Raw genomic sequence first — 14,778 nt, 5'->3', positions numbered from 1 at the left:
TTTTTATTCAGTACTCTCTTTTTTTAAAATGTAAAATCTCTAAATTAACAATATTGATTTACTTATCAAATACTATTTAAAATTAAAAGTTAACATAATAAGAATTACATTTCAATTTCATTTAATTGCAGTCATAAATGGAAAATATTGCAGGCCATTTATTAGTGTAATAAAGTTTTTGTATTTTGATGACAATAAAAATCCCTAAACTTCCTCACATGAAAGATATTACGGAACAGTTATCATATGATCTACTGGATTTCTTCCTTTTGCAGCTATGATAATATTATCAATTATTATCAAAATATTATCATTATATTATCAAATATTACCACATGAAACATTGATAATAAAGAATGGTTTTAAAGTGTTTCACATTTGTAATGAGTCTTTTTTTTCAGCTTTGATTTTGAAAAGTGGCTGATTTTTATAAATCAGTGATTTTATCAGAGGCTGTCAGGATTTGCATTTGTTTCTCCATTCCCAATGCTAGAGCTGCTAAAAGTTATTTGAGTGTTTTAATACAGGGTTACCACTCCACAGGGAAGCCTGGAAAATACAGGGAATTTGAAAATCACCTAAATTAACTGTGAAAATACGGGGAATTCTGTTCTTTATTTTTGTCTCTTAAAAGACCACTCAAAGTGTCTATGGGATATTTAACCATGATATTTCAGCTGTACTAAACTATTTCATTTACTATAGCATTATTTAAGTATGTTCCACTGTTTTTTCAGCAATTAAAAACTATTAAATATAGTTATCCCAATGTAGCTCACACAAGACCACAGTCATTGTTGTTTCCTCTTAATATAGTGTGTATAATGTGCACGAGGAAATTTTTTTTTCAGATTTGAGTGGCTACCCTGTAATATACACAACTCTACCAACTCTACTGGATTTTGCCAGTTTCTCCTGGTCTATTGGTTTAATAAAAAATCTCCTCACCTGGTTTTTGTACATTTCAAAAAATTCCCTAAAATTGAGAAAGTTTCCTAAAAAAATCCCTATTAATTGAATAAAAATCTTTGTAGAGATTATTGCTTGAATATTTAAATAAGTATTACTAATAAATAATGAAGCAAACCTCATTTATAGAAATCAGTTCAAAACTTTTTTTGTTCTAATATATTCAATTTATTTTTATTCAGAGATCTCTTCTTAAATTAATTAAAAAAATCTCATAACTATCTTAGAGGAATTAAATGACTATTAATATTTGAAATTATGAGGAAACATAACATTTCAAGTATGTTTAATGTCAATCATAACTGGGTAATATTGCAGTCTTTCTATTCTGATGATTGTAAAAATGCCTAAAATTCTCTATGTGTAAAATATTTAGTACATTACATTACGCAACAATCATCATGAAATTTATATTATTTAATAAAATCTACTGGAATTTTTCCTATCCATGTTGCCAGCTATGCATGCTTTAAATTGCCATATTTTTTTGATAATTTCTTTTTCTTCCCCAGTGCTCTGACTTGAAGCTGACTGATGCGTGCTCTACCGAACACCTTTACGAAAGCATAAGTGAAATCGAGTCGCAAGAACCCGTCGCTTCGTCGAAAGACGATCCTGTTCCCGAGAATGAACTCGACAGCGGAGAATGGTCTACAGAGAGTAGTTCTCCCGTTTTTAACGAATCTTTTGAGAAAAACAATCGACAGAATGCTTTCTCGAGGTACACTGTGAGCGGGGAGGAAACCTCTAAGAAAACGTTCATGAAATCAGTATTAGGTAAAAGGACCAAGAAAAGACGGATGTCCAACTTCTTTGTGCCCTGGCTCGTGTCAAATAATGAATATTGTGTTACCACAGACGCAAGTAATTATAAACCTTCCACCAAACTGTCTTCCAGGAGTAGTAAAAGGAATCTTTCTTCTAAAGAAACTTGTTGCAAAAATGTTGAATCGGGTAATTATCTTCACATTAATCAGTTGTTTGGGTTCTCTTCTAATTTGTAAAATTTTTTTCTTATTCAAATACAAATAATTCATATGCAATAGAATGCTTATTTTAAATATATAAATTATTTCATAACAGGGGCCGGGGAGCAGAGGATACTTAAGTCCCCTCTCATTTTCCCCGTGGCGACATTGTCGCAGAATGATACTGAGTTCTTGCAGAAAGATTTTTCATTTGGGAAGTAGAAATTTTCGAAAGCTTCTATCTTCTCTTCAGGATAATATTTAAAATTATATGCCATTCTTGCGCATCTGAGTTGGAATAAAAGGCTTGTAATTTTTCTATTTTCATTTGAGTATAATTGATTTTCATTGAGATGAAGGCTTTTCTCGGACTATTACTAATGATCAACCAAAATTAGAATTTATTAAATAAAAAGTTTGGTTTTCTTTTTTGCAGAAATATTCGTTCTAGTTTATTATTTTTTTTGCAGTTATTGCTATTGATTTCCACATATTTTTTAAAATCTGTTATTTTTAACTGATATTATTTATTACAACGGCTGAATCTCGAAATGAAAACACTACATTTGTAACCCCCCTTTTTAAAGAGTTCGATTTGGCATGATTTCACAGTCGATCTTTTTTTTCTGTTAGTTACTGCTATGGATTTCACTATTTTTTATTTGTTTTTAAATTCGATAATGACTTACAAAGAAAGAAAGAGCAAATAATTAGTGTATTTTCTCCCTGTAAAATGCAAAAATATAGCTCATAATAATAGAATAAAAATTATTACATATTCAATTTTAAAAATTACATTATTTTTTTCCGAAAAGTTTTTTTTCTTTTGAAGTTGACGCTTTTGTTACTTTAAATTAGTAACATGTATCTTTGTTATTATTAAAAGTATCGTGCAGAAAGATATATTAGTGCTGGAGAGATTTGTCGCAGAAAGACTGAAAAAATTCTGCCACGGTGCTCATTTTATAAATAGGGTATCTGCACACCTAAAAAGTCATGAATTTCGGTATTGAACAGAATTTGCCATGATTTTAGCAAATCTTTTTTTAAAAAAATCACGGGAAGTCATAGATTTAGGTCGCCAAAAAATCTAATTTTTAAAATAGAATTTACCCCCATCCCAATTATATGGTGTTCCAAATAACTGAATTTGTAACAAAATCCCCACTGACAGTCATATTTTATTGAAACATAAAATGTTTTTATCATGTTCTTTAAAAATTATAGTGTTTTTACAAAAAATGAAAGAAAAAACATCATTTCTAGAGCGAATTATCTCTTAAACTTCTGTGATTTCAGAATTTTTGTCAATTTAAATTTCTAGCTGCCGCAAGCCAGTCATTGGCAAATTTTTTTTAATTCCGAAATGAGAACAGAAAAATCAGCAGTATTTATTTCCTTTCAGATGAACGAGAAAAGTATCTTTAGAATATATATATATATTTAATGGCGGGCACTTGGGGGTTGTCCCATTGGCCACAGAAATGCCAGAACTCCTACTCTCTTCTCGTTAGCCTGTGGGCACCTGTGGCGGAACCACGACGGTGGAGCAGCGTCGCCCATGTCACACAACCACAAACCTGTATCTTTAGAATATAATTGTGCACAAAAAAAGAAGAAAAAATTTCTTTTGTATTTTTTTCAGCTATTTTATTGTTTCAACTCTTTCTTTACTCTGCTTTTTAAATTTAAAATCTATAAATATACAGATGCAGAGTAACAAAATCCCCACTCATAGTTTTATTTTATTAAAANCGGTGGAGCAGCGTCGCCCATGTCACACAACCACAAACCCGTACCTTTAGAATATAATTGTGCACAAAAAAAAGAAGAAAAAATTTCTTTTGTATTTTTTTCAGCTATTTTATTGCTTCAACTCTTTCTTTACTCTGTTTTTTAAATTTAAAATCTATAAATATGCAGATGCAGAGTAACAAAATCCCCACTCATAGTTTTATTTTATTAAAAGCATAAAATGTTTTTGTCCTGTTCTGTAAAAATTATGGTGTTCTTTCAAAAATGAAATAAAGATCATCATTTCTAGAGCGAATTATCTTTTAAACTTCCCTGATTTTAGAGGTTCTTTTTTTATCTATTTATTATTTTTTTATTTTATTGATTTAAAATTCTTGTTTAGGCTTTTTATATTACACTTACCTTTAAGAAGAAATAAAACAGGTTTAAAATAACTACATATTTCTGACTGTATTGAGTTATTTGCTTTTGTATTTTTTTAAAGCTATTTTATTGCTTCAACTCTTTCTTTATTTTTTATAAAGTCAATAAATATGAAGATGTAGAGTATAACAGTTTTTGTTATACCTGTCATTTCAACTGATGTTATTATAATGCTTTTTTAAATTTATTGTTGTGTAATTGTCAGAGAAAACAGTAACTTCGTTAAGTCGTGAAAATTTCTTGGAATGAGTCGTGGAAAGTAATGAATTTGAAAATCTAAAATGTAGCAGATACACTTCAAACCCCCCCCTCATCAAAATAGATAGGGGTACTATGGTGGTCACTGTTTAATTATTATAGTATTCTTAAACATTTAAAAGTAAAGGCACTGGAACTGCCAATGTTTACCCAACCTTTGTATTTTCTGTAGCAATCTTTTAGAAATATGGAATCTACCCTTTTTTTGTAAAGTCTTGTGTTTAATATTATTTATGAATACAAATTTTGCCAAAAGTATTTTAAACAATTCACATACTGTAAAGATATAACTTCTCATGAATAATGATTGTAAGCAAAGATGCCTGACGGTGGATTTTTAGGGACGCAAAAATCACCTTAAACAGTTGGCAAATATAGTTGAACAAAATAGTATTTACTTTATTGGAAATATAAATAATGAAACAATGTAATTTAAATTATATAATGCTAATTATGTATATACATAAATCTTACAAATACTAGTGAGCAATATAATATGAACAATAGAGCTATTCCATGGGGTACAAACTTTTGTATTATGTGATGTGTTAAAAAAAAAGAAACATTACTTTTCCCCAATATTTATATATATTTTGATAATCGGTTCTTTTTAATAAGAAGGAAATATTTGTTAAAACAATATCAGCTTCTTCTTTTTTCAGCTTTAAATTAATTCTAATGTTTAAAAATATTTGATTTTATGCAAATAAAAAGGTATTTTGTTGTCTGAATGACTAACGTTTAAATAAAAAACTACCATGCTTAAACACTATTAAATACAGTAGAGAACCGATTATCCGGAACGATTGGGACTATCGCTATTACAGATAACTGATTTTTCCGGTTTTCTGAATCGCTACTAAAAGCCGTTTTTTTAGTGTTGAACCCAACTAAAAAAAAAATTATTTGGAACTAATCTTAAAAATAAGAAAAAACGATGAGGTAATACACTAATGATTATTTCTGAAATGATTGTAAGGTAAACGTCTTTCAAAAAAGAAAGAAAAATCCTAACATCTTATGAGGAAGAAAAAATTTTTTTTGAAAATTTCGGGAAAATTTATCGCATTTTGTTCCGGTTCCTTGGTTTTCCGGATAACGGGTTCTGTACTGTACTATAACACTATTTGTCGCTCATCATGCTGTGTAAGTGAATCTTCACTCAAAATGGTTTTGCAGGTATAGTTTTATCTTTCAATACTTTGGTGGCCATTCTATACAATACTGAATTCTCTCTCTCTCTCTCTATTTTTATATATATATATATAGTTATTTTTNGATGAGGTAATACACTAATGATTATTTCTGAAATGATTGTAAGGTAAACATCTTTCAAAAAAGAAAGAAAAATCCTAACATCTTATGAGGAAGAAAATTTTTTTTTTGAAAATTGCGGGAAAATTTATCGCATTTCGTTCCGGTTTCTTGGTTTTCTGATTTCCGGATAACGGGTTCTGTACTGTACTATAACACTATTTGTCGCTCATTGTAAGTGAATCTTCACTCAAAATGGTTTTGCAGGTATAGTTTTATCTTTCAATACTTTGCTGGTGGCCATTCTATACAATACTGAATTCTCTCTCTCTCTATCTATTTATATGTTTATATATATATATATATACAGAACAATGAAGGAAGAGGGAAAAAAATAAAGTAAAATAAAAATAACAAGAAACTGGAAAGAAAAAAAAACAATCCGAAAAAAATTGACAAAAATTATAAAAAAATCCGGAAAATAAAAGATATAATCTTTTCTTATCTTTTATATAGGATTATATCTTTATAATTATATCTTTTATAATCTTAAAGATTAATAAAAGATATAATCCTCACACGATTATATCCATNACTGGAAAGAAAAAAAACAATCCGAAAAAAAGGGACAAAAATTATAAAAAAATCCGGAAAATAAAAGATATAATCTTTTCTTATCTTTTATATAGGATTATATCTTTATAATTATATCTTTTATAATCTTAAAGATTAATAAAAGATATAATCCTCACACACTTATATCCATAAAAAGAGTGCTTTCTAATATTGCATTAATATAGCCAAAGCAAAATATATCAATACAATAGTGTGAGAAGCACTCAAAAAATTTTACAAAAAATAAAATAGAACAAATAAAATAGAACACAATAAGTAAAAATATCACGTAAAAACAGAATAAAAAATTAAATGAAATCTATAAAGCGAGTAGCGAATTCAAATGGACTTACATGAACTTGAAATTTTTTAAGAATGATTTAAAATATTTTCTTAACAAGATTGCCAGATTGCAAAAAATGAAAACAAAACCGTAAATTGAACTAAAAGCGTATCTAGGGGAGTTTTGTAAGTGCGTTCTTGCTGCATTACTGAAGTGTGTTTGATTTGTTAGTTACCAAAGATGGGCCCGAAAATAGATGTGCGCATATATATATATATATGTANCTGCATTACTGAAGTGCGTTTGATTTGTTAGTTACCAAGGATGGGCCCGAAAATGGATGTGCACATATATATATATATATATATATACATATATATATGTTAAAAATATAGAGAAAACACGGGAAAAATATTAAGAATAAAAAGAAATTTTACTAAAAATATTTATTAAAAAAATATTTAAAAATTAATGCGTGCGTGTGTGTATCTATATGTCTTATGTCTATACTATTTTTTTTTTATTGCTCCTCACACTTTTGTATTGATATATTTTGCTTTGGCTATATTGATACAATATTATAAAGCACTTCTTTTTGTGATTATAATCGTGTTAGGTGATATTACATCTTTTATTTTCCGGATTTTTATTAATTTTTTTTCCTTTTTTTTCAGAATTTTTTTTCTTCAAATTCCTAATATTTTTCTTTTTTCCTATTTTGATTGTTCTGTAATTTTTTTCATGTTTTTTTTTTACACTTTGAACTTATATATATATAATTGAGGTTTTATTATTTGTAGGAATTTTACATTTATAGATAAATAAATTAAGCTCATACTTAATAAATACTAAAGTGAAAAATATGTGTCATGAAATTATATGCTTGATATTGATATATTTCTTCCGTTTAAAGACAAGTCATCCAAAATGCTGCCAGAGAGCCCAGAGGATCCTCCATCCTTCTCCTCCTCGTGAGTATGCAACAATTTGTTTTGATTTTCACTTCTTTTGTTACTTCCAGCTGTAAAATATCTCCAATTTGACTTCAATTAAAATAGTATATATTGGTTGACTTACTTTGATTTAAAATATTCAATTAACTTTGAGATAGAATTTAAAACTTTGTAAGTCAGCGAATTAGTTGCCATGCTGCACTTATGAGAAATACCATTCAAGGATTCAGGTTAAACAAGCTGTTTTTATTGTTGCTACCGGGCAGTGGGTTTAACCCAGTGATTCTCAACCTTTTTTTGTTGTGGCACACTTTTAACAAGCTCAAAATTTGACGGCACACAATTGAAAAAATTAGATTAAAAGTTGTTTACTTACCTATAATACACTGTGTTAAATAGTTTGCGATAATAATTTTGAATGTGAAATAAAATAATATGTACTACAAAAGCATGTTTATTAAGGGATTAATTATTTCTTTCGACTAATTTTTTATTAGTTAGTAACAGTAATTTATTTTTTTGCTAGTTATTAATTGTTCTAGCTTGTTTTCCATAGTTATTAACTGTTAGTTTTTTTACATTAACTGTTATTTTTGTGATTTCTTGTTAACTAGTTTTTTTTGCTAATTATTAATTGTTAGCTTATTTTTTTTTAGTTATCCTTTGTTAATTTGTTATTTTACATATTTGTGTTTTTAGTTATCCTTTGTTAATTCGTTTATTAATTCCATAGCCTACTTTAATGATTAGCTTTTATTTCCGCTTGAAAGTTAATATTTAGTTTGCTTTCCTTTGTTAATTAATAATTTTAATAGTCATTAAATTTCCTACTCATTTCAACATTTTTTGAAATTGTGTATCGAAGACAATTTAAACACTTCCATCTTATTTTAACTTATTTTAAGATTGTCAGAGACAAGACAATCGCCGACAAAGATGTTCTCATTGTTGAAGCGTGGAAAATTATAAAAAGTATATATATATATATATATATTATATATATATATATACACTTTTCTTTAATTGAAACTTTACTCTTAATAAAAAAAAAGCATTATAATTTTTATTGTATCATTTCTAATATTTGGCGGCACAGTGGTTCACTGGTTTTACCTTTAAAAAAAAGCACCAGTGTAAGGTGTACCAGGCAGTTGCTTAAAATTAGCAAACCTATAGAGACTAAAAATATTAGACACAAAGATATTATTTAACAACTCTAAGCAGGCATAATAAGAAAGATACAATAATAAACACTTTAAAATTACTTACTTATCTTTAAAATGTGTATCCTATTTCTTTTCTTTAAAATACCTTGGAATTAAACTTACGTCTGATCATCATTTTAGCAAATGCACAGCAATAAAAAATTGACTCAAAAATCATACTAAATCTTCGCACACTACAAATGTTTATTTCTTAATGCACATTTGACTAACTTTTCAAAACAACACCTACCATAATATTCATTTCGCAGAAGAAAAAAAAAGGAGTCACAAAATTCAATCTTTACACCAAATTTTAATAATTGTATTCCCTCAGAAAATGTTGTGTAGAGAAAAAGACCAATTAAACATTATTTGTTCTTTCGATAAATAACCATTATTACAGATTCTTTTTGTTCTATTTATTTGATTAAAAGTGGTATTTAAATAAATGAACTTTAGAATTAGTTTATTTTTATGAAATTTAAATTCATTTCTTTTATAGTATGTATCAACAATGCAGATATTTTCTTCCTTTTTTGATTGCAAAATTGAAATTAATATTATCGTCATGATTATGAAGCCAGATTAATCCCTCGGCGTAAACATTATTTAACGAAATTATGTAATTTTGATAATTAAACCATCAATGAATCTAAAGACAAATTTAAAATCAACAGCATAATTTTTTTCATAATAGCGTACAAATAAGTTATCTAACATTGATGAATAATTAGATCCTTGTGGTATTCCATCAATTTTAACAAAAATATGTTTTCCATTGTACAGATAATTTTTAAAAAGTCAAAAATTAATTAGAATATTTAAAATCACAATTAAAGATATTTTTATAATCATAGTTAATAACTCAAAAGAACATCTTTTAGTTTATAAAAGGGGAATGCTATGAAATAGTTCATGGAAATCAAAAGTCGCAATTGAAGAAGAAGAGATGAAGGCTTTTCTCGGATTATTACTAATGATCAACCAAAATTAGAATTTATTAAATAAAATAATATTAGTTCAATTGCGACTTTTGCTTTCCAAGATCTCTTTAACAACATTCCCCTTTCTACACTAAAGTGTAAGTACAGGGTTCCCACGGTACTTGAAAAACCTTGAATTTTGTTGAAAAAAATCAGGGACATGAAAAGTCCTTGAATTCTGCCATAGGGTACTTGAAAAGTACTTGATTTTTTAGGAATTTAAATAATACTAATCTTTCTTTCAAAAAAGCAGTAAAAAAATAATAAATAAATTGAAGGGAAAATTATCAAAATTCTGATACAGTCAACCCCGCTTAAAGGAATACCATCGGTTCCAGCCAAATCTATGCAATTAAACGGGTTATTCGATTATAAGGAGAGTGCAATATTCAATCTTAAATTTTAAATTTTTGAGAAATTTTACTTGTTAATGGAATTTAATCCATAGTACAGTGTTTTGATTAAATAAACTTAGTTTTATGATCAATAAACAAGTTCAAATTTTTATTACTCATTAAAATAAGTATGTATGCAGTCTTTTTTTTTACACATTTATTATGGACACTCCTGCAAATCGGATGCGTCTCAATACGGACATATATTTTATTCCATGTGAATCTTCTATGAATAGCCCATAATGTACATTCTCCACAAAGAAGATACTCCCTCAACTAGATGTGGATAATAATTTTTGCCCCGGAAAGTTATTTTCTATCTCTTCAAACCGGACACTATTTTTTTCTAGATCTGAAAAGAAAACCTTTTCTGCTTAAAATTGCACGGAGAAAAAAACTATGCATATTTTCACCATTTTTAAAGCATTCAAAGTTTTTGCCTTATCCATAACTAAAAATATTATTTAGTTAATTCACTGCTGAAGAATCAATCTTTCTCCTGTTACTTTATCTTTGCAAAAAAAAAAAGAGAAAATGATATTACTGTGACTGTATTTAACACAGCTGGAGTAAAAGAAAGATAAGAGAAATATAATCTTTGAGGTGGTCATATAAATAAAACATTTGTTGAGGTGTTCATATAAATAAAACAATAAAACATGACACTTGTGAATATATCAGGGTTACCATAGGGGACCGAAATGCAACTATTTTTGGCATGAGGCGACTTTGGCAACTTTTTTTTGCCTGAAAAGGCTAAAAAAGCAACTATTTTCAGGAAAAGGAGACTATTGGATGACTTTTCTGTACTCCTAGCGATGTTTTTTTTAGCGTGAGTTGGGTTGAAAATCTGCAGCCCGCGATAGTTTCTGAACACACTGCGCTTTTTTCTTCTTAAGTAATAAAAAAAGTTTAAAATTTTGAATTGCAAATTTGAATCTTCACTTTTTAATTCATTCAATCTGCACAAATTCCATTGTAAGTCTATTTCGTTTCTCGATCGTCTTTTCAATGGCTAAGAAATTCCGCATGCTTTTTTAGAAAAACAATTTTTAAAACAATATTACGATGCGTGAATTTAGAATTTGACTGATCATTTTTCACAATATATATTTCCTAGATCAATTATTGATAAAATTGAAAATAGTGCTAGAGCATAATGTTTATATAAAAATCAAAATTATCATATTTGCCACCAACTTGACTGTATGGATCTTGGTATATGATAATTAAGTCATTAACAAAATTTTAGTCATATTTTTGATGAATTTTTGTTCTTATTTAGGCAACTATTTTCAAAGTTTTCGGCTACTATTTTCATGCCTTAGGCTACTAAAAGCAACTATTTTGTTCATTTTGCAACTATTTTGTCAGAAAATTCTTAATTTATGTTTCAGTTGAAGAACAAAACATTTCATCTAATGAGTCAATTACTCTTTGTTTTTTCTTGATGATGATATATCAACTGTGTACGTTCTCCTGCCTTACACATAAGCATTGCTTTCTTTCTTCTTCAGTGAATTGCTGGAAGTTTACTTTCAAGGACCTATCAAGCGATGGGTTAGGGGGGTGTGAAATCTAATAATTGAAACCGACTAAGGACTAAACGCTCCTATTCAGTATCATATGACTAACTTGAATATCTGTGATAATAGGAAAGTTATATTCTTTTTTTAAAGAAAAAAATATTTTTTAAAGTTTAAATAAATATCTTCACAGATACATGGTGTGTAGCATTTTTAAAAAGTGCGTAAAGGTGCTTATTTTCAATTTTCGTTATTTAAAGGTGCTTTTCATTGGGTGTTTTTAAAAAAGTGCTTAATAGTCCCTTTTCCAAAATGAGATTTTTTTTTTTACCATGTCGTTTTTTGCCACGTTTTATACAAAAGCGTGCTTTTCACATTGTTCTGTTCAATGTTTTCACAATTCATTCAACCACAATCTATTTCGGCTTACCTTCGCTCCCTAGCGTATGAAAGCGCCAATCATTTTACATGTTTGATAAAATATTTATGAATACTCGTGTGTGTCTACTGAGCTGAGTTCAGTGAGATTCTTGCACTCTTATGTGCAAATCTGCTGTATTTTGCAAGATATTCTCCATTTCAGACCTCATTTTCCACCCTCTGATATCGAACCGAAAAATCTCTCGATCATTTTATGATGGCTAATATAATCAAGAAAAGAGTTCTTTGTCCGAAACTAGTTATTTTATCATGATCGTGTAAAGTCTTTGAAATTTTTTTTGTATTTTGTTGATGTGTATAGTGCTTAAAAATATTGTTTGAGTGCTTAAAAAGTACTTAAAAGGTTCTTATTTTTTGTTATAAAATTTGGTTACGCCCCTTAAGATAGTTATTATAGATTATTTAATTATTTTTACACAATTGAAAATATTATAAAAACAATTTATAGTGTTGAACTTCGTTATTAGGGTATCCTTCATGTAAATTTTTCAAGTCCAAAGAATGTCTGCTTAACCGAGGTTTCACTGTATAGATCTAATATATATATACATATATTTGTAATGCTTTCTTTTCGAGCTTTCTGCCGTACTTTTGAGCCAAGTATTTAATTTATCACAATACGGAGAAAGTTCATTTTCTAACAATTATCCCTCTGATTGTTAATTTGCAGTCGTGTTTTGAAAGGATATATCCATAATAATTTTTACTAAACATTTATCGAGGAAAAGAGTAAAGAAAAGCTCTTTAAAAATTTAAATGGAGACAATTTACGTGGCTCCTGGACACAAATTCACTCTACGATTTCCAAAAGACAAGTGTGCGCTTTTTTCACATGTAGCATATAGTTATTCTTTTATGTCATGTGATCTATAATATCCAGACTTCCTCTTTAGAATTGGCGCCGTAAGATGTAATCATACGACCAAACGAAGATGAATTAATATCTCAAAATATTTATTAATTTGAATGATTTTCGGTGTCACAAAGGCATTTTACTTAAGCAGTATGGATTCATTTTATGAATAAAAATTACATTTCTATTCAATTAAAGTTAATATATATGCAAAGAGCAAAGTTAATAATGTGAAAGACATTATTTAAAGTTCTCTTCAATCTGAAAGGCTAGTCTGCAATTAAAATGTAATTCTTTTTTTAAGTTTAAAGTCCTTTTGATTTTATTAAGCTATTTCACATGTTACATATATATACACATATATGTATATATATATGTATATAAGACTTCATATGCATTCTGATTTTGTGACTATCCTATAAGAATATGGTTTCCTTTTTCATAGTTTTAACCCATTTATTTTTCATGTGCTAAACCCTGCTTTCCTTTTCTGTGTAGAATAATTGTTCCTTTATTCCAGGCTGTCAAGGAATTCTTCAGTGTCTTATGTGAGAGCAGATGAACTGGAAAGTGTTGAATTTCCTAAGCAGAGAAAAACAAGCTTACCTGGCATTGTTGATGTGTCTGTTGAAAGAGTGTGTAGGCACTCAGGAAACAGTGAACACACCTACATACTATTCACTCCAATCAAAGAAGATGTAAGTTTATAATGCAGCGATGTAACGAATAGTGATTTGGCTGAATAACTAAATACGGAATATTTGGCCAAAAAAATAGCCAGAGTACCAAATATTCGGTGAGCGAATAGCAACATTAAAAAAAAAAAATCAGGAATAATATTGTTTATTTATTTATTTTTTATATAAAAACTGTGATGGCCCTTTGAGATAGGTAGAATTAAAATGGACTTAGTTTTATTAAACAAGTTTTATTTAACTTTAACAAGTCCAGATCTATCAGTCTATATTCACTGGGAAGATCTTGTAGTTGATATTCTAAATTTCCAAATTGCTTTTTCTGGCAAAATTATTCCAGTCTCAATTCTGCAATCAACATTTCCAGAAAGATAACTTCAGGGTTGACAACTTTTACAGATAATATGTAAACTATCTTTTTCTGGAACTGTGGTGGCACAGTTTGTTAGGCTCTAAACTGTCCTTGGGAAGAACCGGAGTCCGATCCTCGATGGCGGTTAAAAGCCCGCCCTGTGACCTGCGCATAATGCTGACTACTCAAGCGGTGGGTCGCGAAATTGTGGAACCTTAACCTCCATTATCTCCTGTCACACAGCAGGCTGTTGTGGCAATACAGCTTACCCCTTTGTCTTATTTCTATTCAATTATTCTGAGAGACCAAAAATATATAATCATTTTGGCACTTTGAATTTTTTTAAATTAAAATTTTGATAATATTGTGCCAATTCAAATTTTATTCATGCATGTGCTAAAAGGAAGAAGCTTAATTCGTATAGTTAAAGTGCTAATATACATTTCTAAAAAAAGTGTAGGATAAGAATTTTGTGTAATCTGAAATAACAGCTATTACTTATTTCAATTTCTTTTTTCTCGCTCCTCAGCTAAACTTTCCTTTTTTAGTACATTTCCCCCTCTCCTCCCCCCAGTGAATGCAGTTTTTAAATCCATTCTCCGGCTTCATGTTTCATTAAAAATAAAGCAAACGCTGTCTTTAACAACTAATGGACATGAAACAATTGACTATGACTGAAAATAAAATTTAGTGAGCGGTGATCATACGAAGCAGTATTCTCGTTAGTAGGCATTAAAAAAGAGAATTTATTTTAATTCGTTTAAAGATTTTTCTACTCCAGAATCTTTGTGCATAAAATAAATTATAATAGATTTGTGCATACAATACAATGCATCTACTTGTGTTACTT

General features: G+C 28.6%; 1 protein-coding gene across 1 annotated transcript in view; it reads left to right on the top strand.

Annotated features, from left to right (window-relative positions):
* The window catches only part of LOC107442238 (uncharacterized), an 81,040-nt gene that overhangs the window by 12,643 nt on the left and 53,619 nt on the right, over positions 1–14,778 (top strand). Inside the window, exons 5-7 of the mRNA XM_071180872.1 lie at positions 1,482–1,923; positions 7,439–7,496; positions 13,402–13,579. Of these exons, the coding sequence (XP_071036973.1) occupies positions 1,482–1,923; positions 7,439–7,496; positions 13,402–13,579 (678 nt within the window). The remainder of the gene's footprint in view (positions 1–1,481; positions 1,924–7,438; positions 7,497–13,401; positions 13,580–14,778) is intronic.

This window comes from Parasteatoda tepidariorum, chromosome 5 (genome assembly GCF_043381705.1).
Source record: "Parasteatoda tepidariorum isolate YZ-2023 chromosome 5, CAS_Ptep_4.0, whole genome shotgun sequence".
In the NCBI taxonomy this organism is placed as follows: Eukaryota; Metazoa; Arthropoda; class Arachnida; order Araneae; family Theridiidae; genus Parasteatoda; species Parasteatoda tepidariorum.
The sequence above is the reverse complement of the archived record's forward strand: the minus strand, read 5'-3'. Positions and strand labels throughout refer to the sequence as shown.